This window comes from Mugil cephalus, chromosome 20 (genome assembly GCF_022458985.1).
Source record: "Mugil cephalus isolate CIBA_MC_2020 chromosome 20, CIBA_Mcephalus_1.1, whole genome shotgun sequence".
Lineage (NCBI taxonomy): Eukaryota > Metazoa > Chordata > Actinopteri > Mugiliformes > Mugilidae > Mugil > Mugil cephalus.
This window is the reverse complement of record NC_061789.1, coordinates 1417049-1433954: the sequence shown is the minus strand read 5'-3', so window position 1 is coordinate 1433954 and position 16906 is coordinate 1417049. Positions and strand designations below refer to the sequence as shown.

The window sequence follows — 16906 nt, the reverse complement described above, 5'->3', positions numbered from 1 at the left end:
TCCTTCATCCACAGCGTTTCTTTGTTCTGTTTCCAACTGAAGGACGTCAAACGTCCTCAGGACAATAAACGTCTGCACCTCAGACTTAATGCACTGATTCATCACCTCATTTAATGGAAAAACTGTCGTTTCTCAGGTACAAGCAAAGAAACGGGGGGAAAATATACGAATACAAAGAACAAATGAACCCTGTGCATCAAATATGATCTAAAAGATCATAGATTTAACCTGTAAGAAATACACTGGGTCTGTTTTCATCACACATTCAGTTCATTTATTTTCACGCTAATCAAACACTAAAAGAGATAAAAAGAGAAAACTGTGAATAATAGATGAATAAAATGGTTTTTAGAGAGAGAAGCTGAATCTAAGTAACTCTGTCAACCACAAACTGCTGCAACTTCTGATCCCGGATCACAGCGTGTGTGTGTGTGTGTGTGTGTGTGTGTGTTAAAGTGTGTGTGTAACTGTGCGTGTTTCCATCGTGGCTGAAACAAAATAAACGCAGCTGCTCCGCTGACACCCACCGCGCAAATAAAGCTTCTACAAATCCTTTCCACATGAATAATACACGGCGAGAAATGACAAATAGTCGAAATGATGAAAGATTCAACGCGTGGAAGCCAAAAAAAAAAAAAAAACACAAAAAACAACGAGGTGCCGCTCGTGGAGCCGTTTAAAAGCCGGAGCGCAGCAGCGCGGTTCCCTCCCCTCCGGTCGTGATGCAGTGAACCTGCTCTGCGCAGAACCGCGCACGTCGTATAAAAGCGGCTGCGCTCGCACAGGCTGGAGTACAAACAGCGAGAGGGACACACGCGCAAAGAAAGTCGCCGCAGCTCGTCAAGCGCAACCGAACGCAGCACAGGCGCAGACATGCGGGCCACGAAGAGCGGGACCTACTGGAGACTTTTCCTCTTGTCCTGCGCGCTCCTGGAGAGCTCGTCTCAGGACTTCGGCGGCGGACAGACGCAGTTCATTTGCACCTCCGTGCCCAAGGATATGGACATATGCGCGGCCACCCTGCAGAACAGCGTGCCGGGGGAGGACCTGAAGAACACGGTCATGCAGCTGCGGGAGACGGTTCTGCAGCAGAAAGAGACGATCATGAACCAGAAGGAGACCATCAGGGAGCTGACCTCAAAGTTGGCCCGGTGCGAGAGCCAGAGCGGCTCCGAGCCCGGGGACGCGCGGCCCGGGGGCCGGAGGAAAGAGGCGGGCACCAAAAACACGATGGGGGACGTGTCGAGGGGCCCCGCGGACACTTTGACGCAACTGTCGCAGACTTTACAGTCGCTGAAGCAGAGGTTAGAAAACCTGGAGGTAGGCGGCTGCTCCCGGAGACACTTTCAGTGACTCTGCGCAAAGACTGCGCCAATAACGAGAACGAAACGCTGTTCAGATCAGATCTAAATCTGAATTACGTATCAAAATAAGAGTTCAACAGGAATAATTCTCTATTTTTTTTCTCTTTTTACAGCAATTCAGCAGAAATAACAACTCGGTGCAGGCGAACAGCCTCAAAGATCTGCTCCAAAGTAAAATCGACGACTTGGAGAAGCAGGTGTTGTCCCGGGTGAACAGCATCGAGGAGGGGAAGCCCGGACTCCGGAACGAGACGGAGCAGCGCGGGAGAGTGGAGTCCACCCTCACCTCCCTGCACCAGAGGATCACCGACCTGGAGAAAGGTAGGTCCGTGGAAAAGAAAAGCACGGAGCCTGGGGGGTGATTGGTGGAACAATGGAGAGGAACCATCAACAAGAAGTGGTTTCAATTAATCCCCCACCCCTCTCTCCAGTTTGGTTCTGTAGCCTTTAATAACCTCAGCCCTCCATTTAATGTCGCACTCATCCACAAAAAGCTGCAGCAGCAGCGCGGTGCAGGCAGCGCCTGCTCTAATTCCTGCAGATTAAACCTTTTCCAAATGTTCCCATGTGACAACTCGTGCGCTCTGCGTTTGGGACACAGACTCTAAAACCTGGACAAACAGCAGCAGCAGAAAAGAGGAGAGGACTGACTGGTGAGAGAGAGAGAGAGAGAGAGAGAGAGAGGTGCGCATGGAGGAGGAGGAGGAGACAAGAGATGAAGGTTAAAGGCGTCACGGCTCCTCTGATGGATTTAACGCGAGATTAAAGCAAATCTGGAGCGTGGATTTGTTTGTGTAACCTATAATTCCGCATAAATCCTCGGGACGCGTCCAGTCCGTGTGTTTGACAGGAATAAAAACGTGTTTTCTGTCTCCTCTCCCGCAGGTCAGAGGGAAAACAGGCCGCTGGATAAGTTCCAGCTCACCTTCCCGCTGAGGACCAACTACATGTACGCCAAAGTCAAGAAGAGTCTGCCGGAGATGTACGCGCTCACCGTGTGCATGTGGCTCAAGTCCAACGCGTCCCCCGGGGTGGGGACACCGTTCTCCTACGCGGTGCCGGGACAAGCCAACGAGCTGGTCCTCATCGAGTGGGGGAACAACCCGATGGAGATCCTGATAAATGACAAGGTATGAGACAAGAGAAAGAGGGAATAAAGTGGAAATTTAAAAAGCTAGATTGTGTCTGATGAGTCCTGTGTTTGGGAAAAGGTCGCCAAGCTGCCGTTTCTCATCAACGACGGGAAGTGGCACCACATCTGCGTGACCTGGACCACGCGGGACGGGGTTTGGGAAGCTTTCCAAGATGGCGTGAAGAGGGGCAGCGGGGAAAACCTGGCTCCGTATCATCCCATCAAACCTCAGGGGCTGCTGATCCTGGGCCAAGAGCAGGTAGACGCGCAGACTTTAAACCCTCCTCAGATCCTCACGGGAGGAAACACGACGCGTTTCATCCGCTCAGGAAACAACATCACACGTAGAAGGAATAAAAAATGGGTCAGAAAGAAATAGAACAATAGAGGAAATATGCAGAATGTATAAATAGAAGAGGAACAGTACAGACGCAGTCAACTAACAAGCCTGGAAATCCACATCTTCTATTTGTTGTGACATTTGTAAAGAAGTTTCAGTAAAGATCCAGGTTTAATGACGTGATTCTAATGTTTCCTCTCATTCCACAGGACACACTCGGAGGAGGCTTCGACGCCACGCAGGCTTTCGTCGGTGACCTGGCCAACTTCCACATCTGGGACCGGAAACTATCCGTGGGGGAGATTTACAACCTGGCCACGTGCAGCAGCAAAGCGCAGGTGGGCAACGTGTTCGCGTGGATGGAGACGAGCCTGGACATTTACGGCGGCGCCTCGAAGTGGACGTTTGAGGCCTGTCGCCAGCTCAACTGAGCCGCGTTGGAGACGATGGGGGGGTTTGTTGTTTCAGCCGAAGCCACCGCTGGCGTCACGGCGCCTCGTCCGGACGGACGACTTCAGACTCCTGGGACACTCCCGGGGCTGGTAGAGATATTTGAAAAAAAAAATAAAACAAACAAACATCATTTGATAGATTATTTTCCGCAGGATTCTCGAGCGGGACAGTGAAGACAGAGACACATGCTGCGGGTGCTGCGGGCGCGCGTCCGTGGTTTCAGGCGACGCGTCTCCGCGCAGCGCGGAGCGGAGGCCGCCGCCGCTCGCGGAGGAACAAGCGACCGAGCGGAGGGAGGGAGGGAGGGCAGCTTTTAGGGAACAGATGTCACACGATTCAACTAAATGACTCCTTCAAAAATTGTGTTTGGTGTCTCGACTGCCAGGGATTTTCACTGTGAAGAAAAGGGGCCGAGCGGACTTTCTTAAACCGGAATGCGCCCTTGGAGACGCCGTCGTTTCTCTTGTCACTCTTCTCTCTCTGCCACCACCCGCTTGACGTGATGTTGTGTGAAGAATGGCGTGTAATTTTATCATTTTAGGTTGTTTTTTTTCTTGCCAACATGCGAGCCTGAGTGCCTTGGGCTGTGGAGGGAGATCTCAGCACATCCATCGTCATCCGCAGCGTGTTGGTGTTTCTTTCCCCGTAGATCCGTTTCTCTAAAGAGGTGTTTGGTGCGTGGGGCTTTTGCGTGGAAGGGGCCGGGGCTGCAGATGCTTGTTCTTCAGTGGGAATGTTCTCTGTACAGTAACAGCATGTCTTAACTTCTGTAATGCTGCGTCAGCATCTATGATCTTTGACGTTTGGGTTGAGATTTTATACTGTATTGGTTTATGCTTAAAGCATGGCAGCACCGACAGATGGAAAGAAAAAAAGTTCTAGTTTTTGTAATAAATTGTGATACTTGAATCATACGCAGGTGTTAACATATATTTATTTATTTATTTATTTATTTATTTACATGAGATAAAATGTGTTGCACGTTGAACTTCTTTCGACCTTTTTTTTTTTTTTTTTGAATCCAGGTTGAAAGAGGATGAATGTTTTCCACTAAAACTCAGGCCAGATGTTCAGTTTCTGTGCCAGATGTGGTGCAAAATAAAGTGTTTTGGCTGAAAACAGATAATTATAGTAATTTAATAGTCAGAGTTTCAGATCATCAGAGTTTCTTCTAGATGTTTGGCTGCTCGTCTAAGGAGCTTCTTCACGTTTTGCAGCTTGTTTTATATTTTATTTTTGTGGATAGACAATGACCTGAGCGACTGAGAATGTTTTAAGTCAAACTGGTGACTTCTTCAAATAGTTTTTTATCTTTCAGCTGCTCAGATTCACTCGGTTTCTGCTCACAAAGAGTAAAGAAAGCAGAAGCTGGAAGGCTGGAAGGGTTTTTCAAAGTAACTGGAAAAATATCTGGGTGAATTGTTGAGAACATCAACTGCAAAAAATGTAGTTTTAAGACTGAACCCAAACTCGGTGAATGTTGTTGCGGCTTCAGAGACCTCAGACTTCAGACTTCAGACTCAGAATTTCTGAGTTTCATCACCTCAGAAACCTTTAACTCAAACCCCATGAAGGCTCCAGGCTTTTATCTGCAGACGTGTTGTTAAAGTGACACAGTGAGTCCAGCTGTGTTGCATCCTTTGCTCTGGTTGACAGAGCACAGTCCTACCGTCCTACCGTCCTACTCAGCTCCAGCGTCTGTGCTAAATGAGGTTCTGTCAGCCGTGAGCTGCAGGTCCATCTCAGGCTGGATGTTAATAATATGTCACTTCTATTCCCTGACTGGAAAAAATTCACAAGAGCAGCAACAAGAACAAATTTTTTGCACAAATTCAGTTACTGAAAATCTTATTGTAGCTTTGCTTTGAACTGAGTTTTCTGAAACTGAACGAACCAACGAATATCACAAAATCCACGATGGCTGAAGTGAAACCTCTTCTGATGCATTAACCCACCCGGTGACGTCCGACTTTTACCTGCAGACGGGTTCATACGATGTCTAATAGACAGTTTAGACTTAGAAACTGAGGCTCCTCCTCAGAAATGTAACCGAATGCAGCAGCGACGCAGCAACAAGAGCCAGTGTTGAAAGTGAAGCAGGAAGCAGAACAACAGCGACACATCTTGGTTTTCAGTCTGGTCGTGTGGAAACAGCATCAGCTCAAGACTTATGTGGGAAACTGACACTTGCACAAACACGACAAACGGCAACTACAGTTTAGTTTAAACTAAAATTCAGTCAGGATCACTTTGTCAAAATGAAACTTTATTTGCACAAGTTACCTTTGGCGTTATGGTTCTGTTCAGGGATCCTCTGCTCTGTGGAAACCCAGGACGAGAACATCTGCTTGGTCTTCACAAACCACCGTGAGGGTTCTGCAGCAGCAAAGAACAACTCGACAGAACCAGAGAAGCAGAGATTTAATGATATTTATAATATATATATTAGCAGCCAGAGGGCGACGGTGGCAGGAAAAACTCCCTTTTAACCGTGAGCAGAACCAGCTCATATGAAGGGAAACATCTGCCCGAGGCCGGTCGGGTAGAACCGAGAGCAGGAGAAACAAGATAGACACACATCTGTCATAGATACGTACGTCTGACTGAAGCTAACATGTAGAATCAAATGCAAAATAAAGTGTTTTGGCTGAAAACAGATAATTATAGTAATTTAATAGTCAGAGTTTCAGATCATCAGTTTCTTCTAGATGTTTGGCTGCTCGTCTAAGGAGCTTCTTCAAATTTTGCAGCTTCGTTTTTTATTTTTTTTGTGGATCCACAATGACCTGGGCGACTGAGAACCTTTTAAGTAAAACTGGTGACTTCTTCAAATAGTTTTTTATCTTTCAGTTGCTCAGATTCACTCGGTTTCTGCTCACAAAGAGTAAAGAAAGCAGAAGCTGGAAGGCTGGAAAAACAAGATAAACACACATCTGTCATAGATACGTACGTCTGACTGAAGCTAACATGTAGAATCAAATGCAAAATAAAGTGTTTTGGCTGAAAACAGATAATTATAGTAATTTAATAGTCAGAGTTTCAGATCATGACAATACAACATCACGGTACTGGATAGAGGTGGTGCAAAGGAGGAGGTGGGGAGGAGGTGGGATGCTGGAAGGGCAGTAGAGGAGAAGACATCAGCCCGTTAGGTTCGGTTCACCTTGAGGATCCATGTTCTTTCTACATTTAAGAGAACACACATATACATATATACATGAACTAGAACCAGAGGTTTCAGCTCTGAACGTTAGTTTAGACCAAATTCTGTAGCTACTATGAATAAAATGGCCAGAAAAGCACCAATGTTTCAACATGAAGACGTGACGTAGGGCGAAACATTTTACCACCAAACCACAGCGGCGCCCTGACTCATCTCATTAGGGGAAAGCTTGATGTATTAGCGACGGCTGCGTTCCACTTAGGGAGGCTCCTGCTGGTTCAGCTGACACGACTTACTGGAATATTTAATGGAACAGAGCCGACATTAATCCACACGTGTTATTTCCCACTGAGACTGCACCAAACACACAAAACAAGACGAATCAAATCAGCCTTCTTACTTTAATCCCAAGAAATAAATAAAAGCAGAAATCCTCCTCCTTCTGCTTCTGTTCTCCGTCAATTTAACCCGTTAAACTGTTAAACTCAGTAAAGACACAAATAGGAAAGAACCCGGATCTGAAGGTTGAAACCGAGAAGATCAAGAGAGAGAAGACTCCACAAACAACATCTTCATTTATTTATTGGTTTATTCAGTCAGAACATACATGATGTATAATAAATATGCTGGAGTTAGCATTGAATGCTAATTTCATCTGCAGTCCCAGACAAGTACAGACATTATGACACAAAGACAAATATATAAAAACAGTGTAGAAACATTAGGAGCTCGATGAAGAACGTTCCCAGGTTTGGTTGAGCTGGATCCAACGTTTGAGTTCAACTTTAAAAGAACCAAAAGTTGGACTTTCTTTTGTCTTGACGGGAAGTTTCTTCCAGTTTAAACTTCTCACAAACTCCTCTAGTAGCAGCTCAAGAATCAATAACCAGAACAAAGACACATTTATCCAGATGTTTCAGAAGCACCGACACATCGTGTCCGTCCCTGCAGAGGACATAGGTCTCCTCTGGTGAGGGTCCTTCCCTGTTCGCTGTTAGCGAGGTCATGAAGTCCCACCACAGTCGGGTTGTATGTCCCACAAATTGGTTTCCATCCTCTGCTCCTGAGGAACTCTCCACATCGACAGGTTTTCCCCAGACGCCGGACTAACTTCAGCTCCATTACAGGAAGCCACCGAGACACGTCAGAGGTCGGGGTCTCGTCTCCGTGGAGACCAGAGACGCTCAGGATCCCAGGATCAGAAACACCGTGATGGGAATCTACACAGACGACGTCGTTTGCACCGTTCAAAGGCTAAAATAACCTTTTCCAGCCTGATGAGCAACAACAACTCATTTTATGAGCTCCTCACGAAGCTCGTTGGTTCATCGCCGTCGTATACGAGACAATGGATGGATCTGACACTGAAATTCACTTGGAATCCGAGAGGTGCACCTCACTGATATGTAATATAGGCTCACTTTACTGAAAACACAAAACTTCTGCCAACAGTTTGAACCATTTCTGTGCAGAAACACTTGAATTCATGCAGCGGTTCCACTTTAAAGTTGAGTTTTCAGGATTGTATCATGAATTCTCCGATAGCTCAACGTTAAAGTGGAACCACTGCATGAAGTATTTTTGGGTTTTTCCAGCAGTAACTCCTCTTACAGTTTATACAGAAGTGTGGAAAATGTTGAGGGGGGGCACTTTCTCATATATCCTTTTTATTCTGTTTTTAGATTAGTATGGAACCAGTGGGGAACTACTGAGGCAGGGTACAGCTGACACAGTGGGGAGAGACTAAATGAGGTACTGTTGAACCTTCCTCCTGTTTCCACGGTGAAGATAATCCTTTATTTATCCCACAGCTGTGCACCGAGCCAGAGCTTCTACCTCTAAGAGTGTCGTAAAACCCTAAAAGACACCGAGTGCATCCGGTCTCCGTGCAGACGGAGGCTGGACGGACGTGCCGCCTCCTCCTCGTTAGAAATCCACCCGGCCTCTTCCTCTCTTCTTTCCCCCCTCCTGGACCTAAACCTTGCCCCAGATTTTGTCAGGAATATATTGGGCAGCTCCAGCCTCTTGACCTCTCCGCAGCCCCCTTTTTCCTGAGCTCTAATTGGTTTGTGTTGGCTTCCAATTAACTCTGAGGAGAGGTCAGGTATGAGGCGACTTCTCGTCCCGGCGTAACCGGCTCCTTTTATTTGAGTCTTCGTCCACACGGACTCATCACACCAGGGTAATTATCGAGCTTTTTAGAGGAGGATTCTCTGCTGCCGCTGTCGCCTGTGAGGACGTGACCCAGAGAGGGTGGTTTAAGAGGCACTTCCAGGTGATGAAGATGAAGGAGAGAGTCTGGAGGTCGTGCATTTGCATTTTTCTTCCATTAACAGGAACCACTCTGCAGAGCTCCATGTTAAAGTGTTCGGTAAACCCATGTAGTCTGATGGGGGATGTATGAACTCTGCAGACACCAGGTCATAAACTGAAAATCTGACTGGATGCTCAGTTACAGTCAGAGATTATTCAGATTCATCCTCTGGGAACCGTGCATGTCCAGAAACCATCTGTGATGTCTCATCAGACGACTGGAGAGACATTCAGGAGGACAACAGGTCTAGAAAACAAACAAACACATGTGCTGCAGGAAAAATGATGGATGATACAGGTGATCTGTTGAATCATTTCCAGAAAAACTGCATCTATAAAAGCAGAAGAATTCTGTAGTAGGAAGGAGAACTGGGATGAACCTGACAGTCAAAGCTCAGGGACGAATCAAACCAGCGTCACATGACCCTCATCAGTAAAAGTCCATCAGCAAAATCCCACTCGTCTTCAGTGTTGCCAGATCAGACGGATTTAGACTTTATTTCGTGGGGATAAATATAGAGTTTAGCATCATTTAGGGAGTTTTATGGGATCATTTCTTTTCGACGCTAAAGTGCATCTACTCTTTCCAAGTTTTCGTATCTTCTCCGAGGCTCCGTCGTCCAATCAGAAGGTAGATCAGAGTAATGATGGTAAACAGAACCATTTACTGTAGTTTATATCCATCATGGCAGCGCGTGCCTCCACATCCACAGAGCTAGTTCACAAAGACGCTAGCAACCTGTCACTCAAAGAGGCCACGCCCCTGAATTCTGGACACCACCTGACCTCCCTCGTCCTCTCAGAGCAGACTTTGTCTCACCTGTCTCATTTCTAAATGGTCCCACGTTCTGTTTCTGTTCTTCTCTTCTGTTCTGTGTAACATTTACTCGGTGATAAAGTGCCGCTCGAACGCAGCGACGACAGATCTGAGGAAAATGCAAATAGTCCAGAATAAAGCGGCCTGTCTTTCCCTCCACTGCAGTAACAGATGCAGAAACCGATTCCACTAGACGGACAAATCTGGTTCATTTTACTCTGCATATATCAAACTCTAATGCATTGATGAAATCAGTGATGTACGGAGCTACGCTGGTTTGGAACAACTCACCTGTAACAGATCAAGAGAAGGAAAAGAATCAAAAACTAGCTTAAGATTGTCGTGGTTGTGTCTTTGTCTTTTATTCGTGATCATGTTTTGAGTTTCCTGTTGTATTTTGTGTGTCTGCTGTGATGCCTCCTTGTGTTTCATTGGTTTCTCCTCATTAATCCTGTGTATCTACAGCTCTGCCTTTTTCCCTTTGTTCTCTGTCGCATCCTTTTTGTCCACATCGTCCTTGTCTCCAGGTTTTCTGTCTCCAGGTTTTCTACATTCCTCTGCTTTTGTTGGACTTTTGGATTATCCTGCTTTTTGTTCCGTTTATTAAATCATTTTATTTGGATCCTCACCTCATCTTCACCTCCACATACTTGACAAAAATATACTGGAGTAATTGTGCATTATAGTTTGTGATTTGACTGATTTGTTTTATATTACATAAGACTGTGATTTTATTTTCTATTTTATTTTGTGTGGACCCAGTAAGTTAACAGCTAACGATCTAAATAAACTAAACTCATTAACATGATTTACTAATTTTGTGTAACTTCTATAATGTGCTATGATCTAAACTAAACCTAATTAAATAAGTATGAGGATGATTTCTATACTTCTCCACTGCACAGGCTACACTAGTATAACCAACCTGGCTGGTTAAAGGACTGGATTAAGGATTGTTCTTAAATATGAAGGTGGTTTTGTGCAGGTTTCAGGCTGATACGCCTCCCAAAGTGACATTTTTCTGAAATGAAACATGCGGCCAAGTCGACTTACAGAGGATGAGGGCAGTCGGGATGAAGGTCTAAGTCCACTATAGGAAATTTGGACTCCTGTTTCTAGTGCAAGACTTTAATTTATGCAAAATTAAGGGGCGTGGCTGCTTTGATTGACAGGTGGGTGTCCTCTCAGGCTGCTAGTTGACTTTTTGAACTAACTGGGTATCAGGTGGAGTCATACACTATACGTACAATATAAAGTAAATGATTCTCTTACTAACTTAAAGGTTCCACCTCCACCACTAGGTGGCAGTAACTCCTGCAGACTGGTCCTTTAAATCTCCATAAAAAAAGCCAAAGTTTTGCTCGTTGTCCAGATAAACTCTTCATTTGTGATTCTCTGTGTTCATTGTGTATCCAAAGCTGCTTATAATTGGCCGCTGGTTGTTTGGTTGAGACACGAGACGCTCGGCCCGGCTGGTGAAAACAGAATATACATGAGACGCGCTCCCGTCCATACTTGTCCTTAATCTCAGCAGCTGTCTGGGTGATGCCCCCCCAATGAATAATTGATTTCCCTCCCCGTCCCATCACCCACTGATCCTCACTCCAAATATTTACAAAGCTATTCTTCCTCGAGGGAAGTCCAAAACACGCACAAACAAACAAAAAACCCAACTATTCTATTTCTTTAACGCTTCCTTGAAGTTTTTCCCGCATGAGTATGTATTTAATTACTTCTCGTGGGGGGAGATTATTTTCCGTTGCTTCGCGTTTAGATTACAGTCGACCTTACAGACATATTAAAAACTCCACACTGGGGATGCAGAGCGTATATCATTAGCAACGCGATAGGCGTGCGCGTTACCGATCTTCTTTATTTGCTGTAAAAGGCTCAAAGGGACCAGTCAAAAAACAAAACAAGCTGGAGTTACATCATCTTCCTCGTCGGAGAAACAAATCCGACCTAAAGCCTCCAAATCAGATTTGTCTCTGAGCTCAGCGCCGCTTTAAATGTCGCTTTTAAACGCAGCTCTAACATCGGTTACACACAAACGGCAGGTGGCTCGAGTAACATCCCTGTTAAAATCCTCACAGACCAGAATCACTGGAGCAAAGCATCCAGACTCTAAACCATCAAATGATGAGAATACGAACGCCCCAACACAGCAGCTATTACTTGAAAGTAAAACTCTGCAGGGCTGAACGTGTGTGGTCTGTACATCCTCTTTCTTTCCACCATAGGGGCGACAGGACAGATTAATGGCCAGAGACTCCTGGCAATCGTCCTTTGGTTCAGCGCCCGACTCTTTTTTTTTTTTTTTAGCTTTTTTACATTTGCAAAAGGGAAGAAGTTTGTTCTTTCCAACGTTCATAGTGAGATTAGCATTTAAGAGGAATAAACTTAGAAAGAGACGAGCAAAGATCTGAGGACAAGACACCGTGCAGGAATAAATCCAGTGAGATGCATCAATGGCAGGTGGAAAAAAAGACTGAAACATATTCAGTCATTAACCTGGAGAAGATTTTTCATAATTTACATCTTTGCACTAAATCGCAGGTCTTCAACAGGGGGTCCGTGACCCCCTAGGGGTTCAGTGGCGGTACTTCAGGGGGTCCCAAAATATTTGGTTGCTTAGATACATATATTTATGAACCCAACATATTTTAGTAAAGGGATGAACGGAGCCAGAAGACGTTATCTTTCTGTTAGCACATCGCTTAGTAAGCGGCCACGCCCCTATCGCTACTGAGCCAATCACAAGGCTGCATATTTCCCCGCCATTAGCCAAGACCCTATTCAGTCCCCAGGTGAAATTTAAACTTGAACCTGTCCATTATGTTCACCTGTCAGGTGTGTTTATGTTGTCTCTGGCTCAGAGCATCAGGTGACGGACGTGGTCGGCGGTATGTGCTTTTTTTTTTAAAACAGAAGAAGAAGAAGAAGAGCCAACTCTGACCCTACACAAGCAAAAAAAACATTCACATTTTGTTTGTTTTCTTTAGGAAATGTGGAACAGGGTTACCTAGGCAACCTGTAGGCATCCACTAGAGACCAAGCGTCGGGTACGAGGAGATGCACGATCACCAGTCGGTCTGTACGTGGACGATAAAGTAGATAACTATGATCTATTTAAAAGTGCAAAGACAACGTTTAATGTTTAAAATCCATCATTTTTTGTTTTTTGTATGTTGACCTGACAGATCTGTGACGTAGTTTCAGGCTACATGTCGCTAACGGGACTAATATTCACAGGTAAATATGTCCCGACTTGAACGCTGCATTATCCCGTCTCTAGTTCCTTAAAATGTCCCTCTCCTCCTCCCTCCCTCCCTCCTCCTCTCTTGGCCGAGGCCTCATCCACGGGCGTCCGGTGACAGAAGCCGCCACAGCAGGAAGATTTTTTCCCGAAGGCGCCAGGGGCTGTTTTCCATAAACAGGTCAATCACAAAGCGAGTCATGCACGCGGCCTTTACATCCACCTCAGCTCAGCGCAGGTGGAGGAAGCGTTGCTTCCCAGCGTGAGAGTAATCAGGGCCGAAGCCACGGCAGCAAACACCAGCAAAAACATTCATTCCTGGGAAAATCAGACGCGAATCTATTCAGTAAAAATGAAGTGACGGGTGAGATCTGTTGTGATACGCACGGAATAAGAGAGACGTTCGTATTCAGGGTCTGGTTAGACAGAATAAGTGGGATATTTCTCCACAGGAGCGCGGCTTTAAAGTGATGAAGGCTGCGTTAGGAGAACGGAGTCTGACGCTGTGCAAGTTGAACCTTTTGTTGTTTTTCTTATTTCTGTGCGACATTCATGAGCAAAAGAATTAATAAAAGCAGCAGCAGCAGCAGCAGCGAGTGAGTGAATGCAACTCAAAGTCAAGGTCGGGGCTTCAGGCTCGTACGAATTCAAAAGAGGAAATAGTTTTTCCCTGCAAACAAACTCCGGGTTCAGGTATTTTTGTTTCCACATGTTTTCAAAGCAGGAATTCAATCTAAAGTATTTATAACTGATCTTAGATTATAGAGATGTCAAGGTAATGTTTGACTACAGGATTTTTCTAGAGGAGAGAGATTTGAAGCAAACTAACATGATTTACATGTGGTGAATGCAACGTTCTGCTGGGAAGCTTCTGGATGTGGACGTAACTGAGACATGTGGTGCCAACTTAGACCAGACCAACAACACTGGACTCCTTCAGAACACTTCTAGGCTTTGGTTGTGCAAACATCGAGAACATTCTCTGTTTGGAGAACGAAGAGGACGCGAGATAATGAACTGACATGAAGACGGATAATAAAGAAAAAATGGAACCTGGTGTTTGAAATGAGACGAGGATGAGGAGAATTAAAAAGAGAGGGTTGGAAACTGGTGAGAGAAAGTTTAGGACGTAAAAAAACAACCCTGAATTAGATTCGAGAGCGTACGAAAGGTCCAGAAAAAAAGCCTCCAGCTCCTCCTGTCGCAGCGTTTGACTGCTCAGATATTACAGATCGTATCAACGACAAGGCAACAAAAGGCCGAGGCCAAAGGAGGAACCATCAGGTCAAGACCGTGAAGTCGAGTCCATCCACTCTCCTGACCCCATGAACAATATTAAAGTTGACCTCGAGGGGGCGGCGGCTTCTCTTCACCAGACAGTGTCACAAAAACAACAAAAAAAAAAACGTTTAGACTCTTCTCAGACCGGGATGAAGACGGATACACAGACGACTCCACCTTCTCCCTTTTGTTCAGGCAGAATTCAGCAGCGCTAATTAAAAGCAAGCAGATCCTTGTCACAGTGAAGACGCGACAGTAACGAACAAGAAGCAACCGAGTGCGTCTGAAACCTGTGAGAACATGTAACGAAGGAACAAAATTCATCTTTTCCTTTTTCTCCAGTTCAGTCTGAGGTGATGAGAAGGTTGTTGGTGGATTCAAAAGTTCATTCAAACCAACAGTTACAGGATTATTTCATCATTTCATCAATATGCAGCTGAATGAGCGTATTTCATGAGATGACCCAGAAAAACAAGCTGAAATAAAGTAAATAAATGGATTCTAGGGTTTCCTAGAATTCAAGTTCTGGTCTATGGAAGCCCTGAGCAGCCACGTGTTCACATATTATTCGTTTTTTTGTTTGTTTTCCTGCGATAACGAGTTAATTTCCTCAGTTTTCTCGCAATAACAAGTTATTTATCTCGTTATCTCAGGAAAAGAAAGCTTTGTTTTTTGAGATCTCCAGACACTTAATCGTTATTTATTAAACATTAAAGCACAAAAAAAAAGAGTCTCACGTTACATTAGACTGTTATTTTACAAGATAACGACATAATTAACTTGAGATCTCAAGAAAACAGAGGAAATTAACTCATTATGTAAATGCATGGCCTCTTAGGGCTCCATACTGAGAGACTGGGGGAGGAGTCGGGCTATAAATGGGAACATTTGTGGGCGGAGTCTATCAGAAACGTGGTTAAAGCGTTGACAGCCTAGACTGTATAAACAACTACTATCAAAAGAGTGAACTATTGAAAGTGAAGCTCCCCCTGGTGGCTGCCTTCAGTATAGGTCATAAGCTCCACCCCCTCCGCGTTTAGTGGGCGGGGCTTGGGCCGAAACTTAAATCTGTGTCATTCGCATAGTTGACGCATGTTGAAGTGTTAATTATTTGACGCTATAGAAACAGGATGTGATCGGTTGCCATGCCAACCACTCTGGAAAGAGGTTTTTTAAAAAAATTATAAAAATAAAAGTACAGTGTAGGTAGCAAATCATAGAGGAAGTGTGGGCGGAGTATCGATATCGTGGCTCCGCCCTCTGACTGTACTCTGGCTCCGTGTCCATGTGTTGTGCATATTTATATACAGTCTATGGCGCATGCAGCTGATTTAAAAACTGAGGGAATAAACTAGACGTCAGACGTCTCTACTGACTCAACCCCATTCAACCCAATTCAACATCCCATCAATGCACCGTCTCTGCCTTCGCCTGCTGAATAAATTGAAAAGCTTTCACAGGACACATGTTTTTGTATCCAGAAAAACAATCAGTGGCGAACGAACAAATAACAAGAGGCTTACAGATCGCTTCCCCGTATTACTCACCCGCATCCATCAGCGCCGATCATCCACCGTTATGGAATTTATTTTTTATATTTTTTTTATTCTGACCCGTCGCAGTCGGCCCTGTCACACTTTCGGGTTTTTGAGCGCGGTTACAATGGGGCCGCGTCATCTGCCTCCATATCCCATGAATAATCCATGAACTCCGGGAGCAGCTCCGGGTGCTTTCACTACAACAAGCTGTCAAAACAGGACACCAGTGTTTACAGGCGCCACACACAAGGTGGAAACTTAGACAGCACCACATTTGTTTTGCCCAAATCCCAAACACTCATCTGAGCTCATTTCATTTGTTTTTTTTTTTTAGTTTCTAAACTTTTTCAGCTAATGAGCATCAGTGTCGTTAAAGGAAATCTGAGCTGCTGCAGATACTTTATGCTTCGTTTCATGTGTTTGAGAAACACACAATGCATTATTTAATAAAAACATGCCTGCAGGGACGTTCACACTATTCTCTGAGCTGGGAAACACTAACCTGAAAGACAGTCTCACTTCCTCCTGCACACAATTTATGTGGTGTAAAGTTTGGGCCATTCATCAATGTCAAGAACCTCTGACATGTGGACTTTGTAAGTCTGCAGACTCTGGAGGACAGTGGACGGTTTTACTGGGACTGGAACAGCAGCTTCTGTCTGGCTGTGACATCCCTCAGATGTTTCCTCTTTATTGAACTTTGACCTGGACCAGAACCTGGTGAGATGAGATGTCACGAGTCCACAAGAAAATGACAAGAACATATATTGAGAAGAAGAAAAATCTGCAGGAAATCAAGCGAAAACTTGGGTCATTTATTAATATCCACTATGTATTTTAGTTCTTTTTTAAATCTCATCTGAACTTGTGAAACCTGAACTACGAAGCAGCAGAGTCTGTGTGATAAATGTCCTCAGACTGCGGAGGATGAAACCAGCCAGATGGTCCCAGGATAGAGACTGATGACATTTCACAAAAACAGAAGAACGAACAATCAGACGTAAAGAGCGTTTTCACGGAGCGTCATCAATCCAGAAGTCGCCACGTTGGAGGCGCTCGGCACAAAGCAAACACCTCAAACTGATTCGGACGTGGTCCAGACTTTTGTCTCGTAGATCCTGGTTTAGCTTCGCTCCTTTGCTGAGGTAACTTTTGACAGTCGGTCCGACTGGTGCAGCCAAAAACACAGCAATAATTCACCATTTACCTCCGTCTACTTCAGTCTGTGCTCTTTGTTTGCAGACGTCCA

General features: G+C 45.0%; 1 protein-coding gene across 1 annotated transcript; it reads left to right on the top strand.

Moving 5' to 3' along the window:
• Positions 1 to 698: 698 nt before the first annotated feature.
• Positions 699 to 4203, top strand: nptx1l (neuronal pentraxin 1 like). Its single transcript, XM_047572948.1, has 5 exons — positions 699 to 1320; positions 1478 to 1685; positions 2250 to 2494; positions 2576 to 2755; positions 3046 to 4203. Exons 1-5 carry the CDS (start codon positions 874 to 876, stop codon positions 3265 to 3267), a joined length of 1302 nt encoding a protein of 433 aa, XP_047428904.1. The 5' UTR covers positions 699 to 873; the 3' UTR covers positions 3268 to 4203.
• The last annotated feature ends 12703 nt before the right edge of the window (positions 4204 to 16906 follow it).

What these genes read in the sequence shown, in the direction of transcription:
- nptx1l (XM_047572948.1), top strand. Translation starts at nt 874, where the DNA reads ATGCGGGCCACGAAGAGCGGGACCTACTGGAGACTTTTCCTCTTGTCC. An exon ending in GATCACCGACCTGGAGAAAG is followed by an intron (nt 1,686 to 2,249) that starts GTAGGTCCGTGG and finishes CCTCTCCCGCAG; the next exon opens with GTCAGAGGGAAAACAGGCCG. An exon ending in AGATCCTGATAAATGACAAG is followed by an intron (nt 2,495 to 2,575) that starts GTATGAGACAAG and finishes GTTTGGGAAAAG; the next exon opens with GTCGCCAAGCTGCCGTTTCT.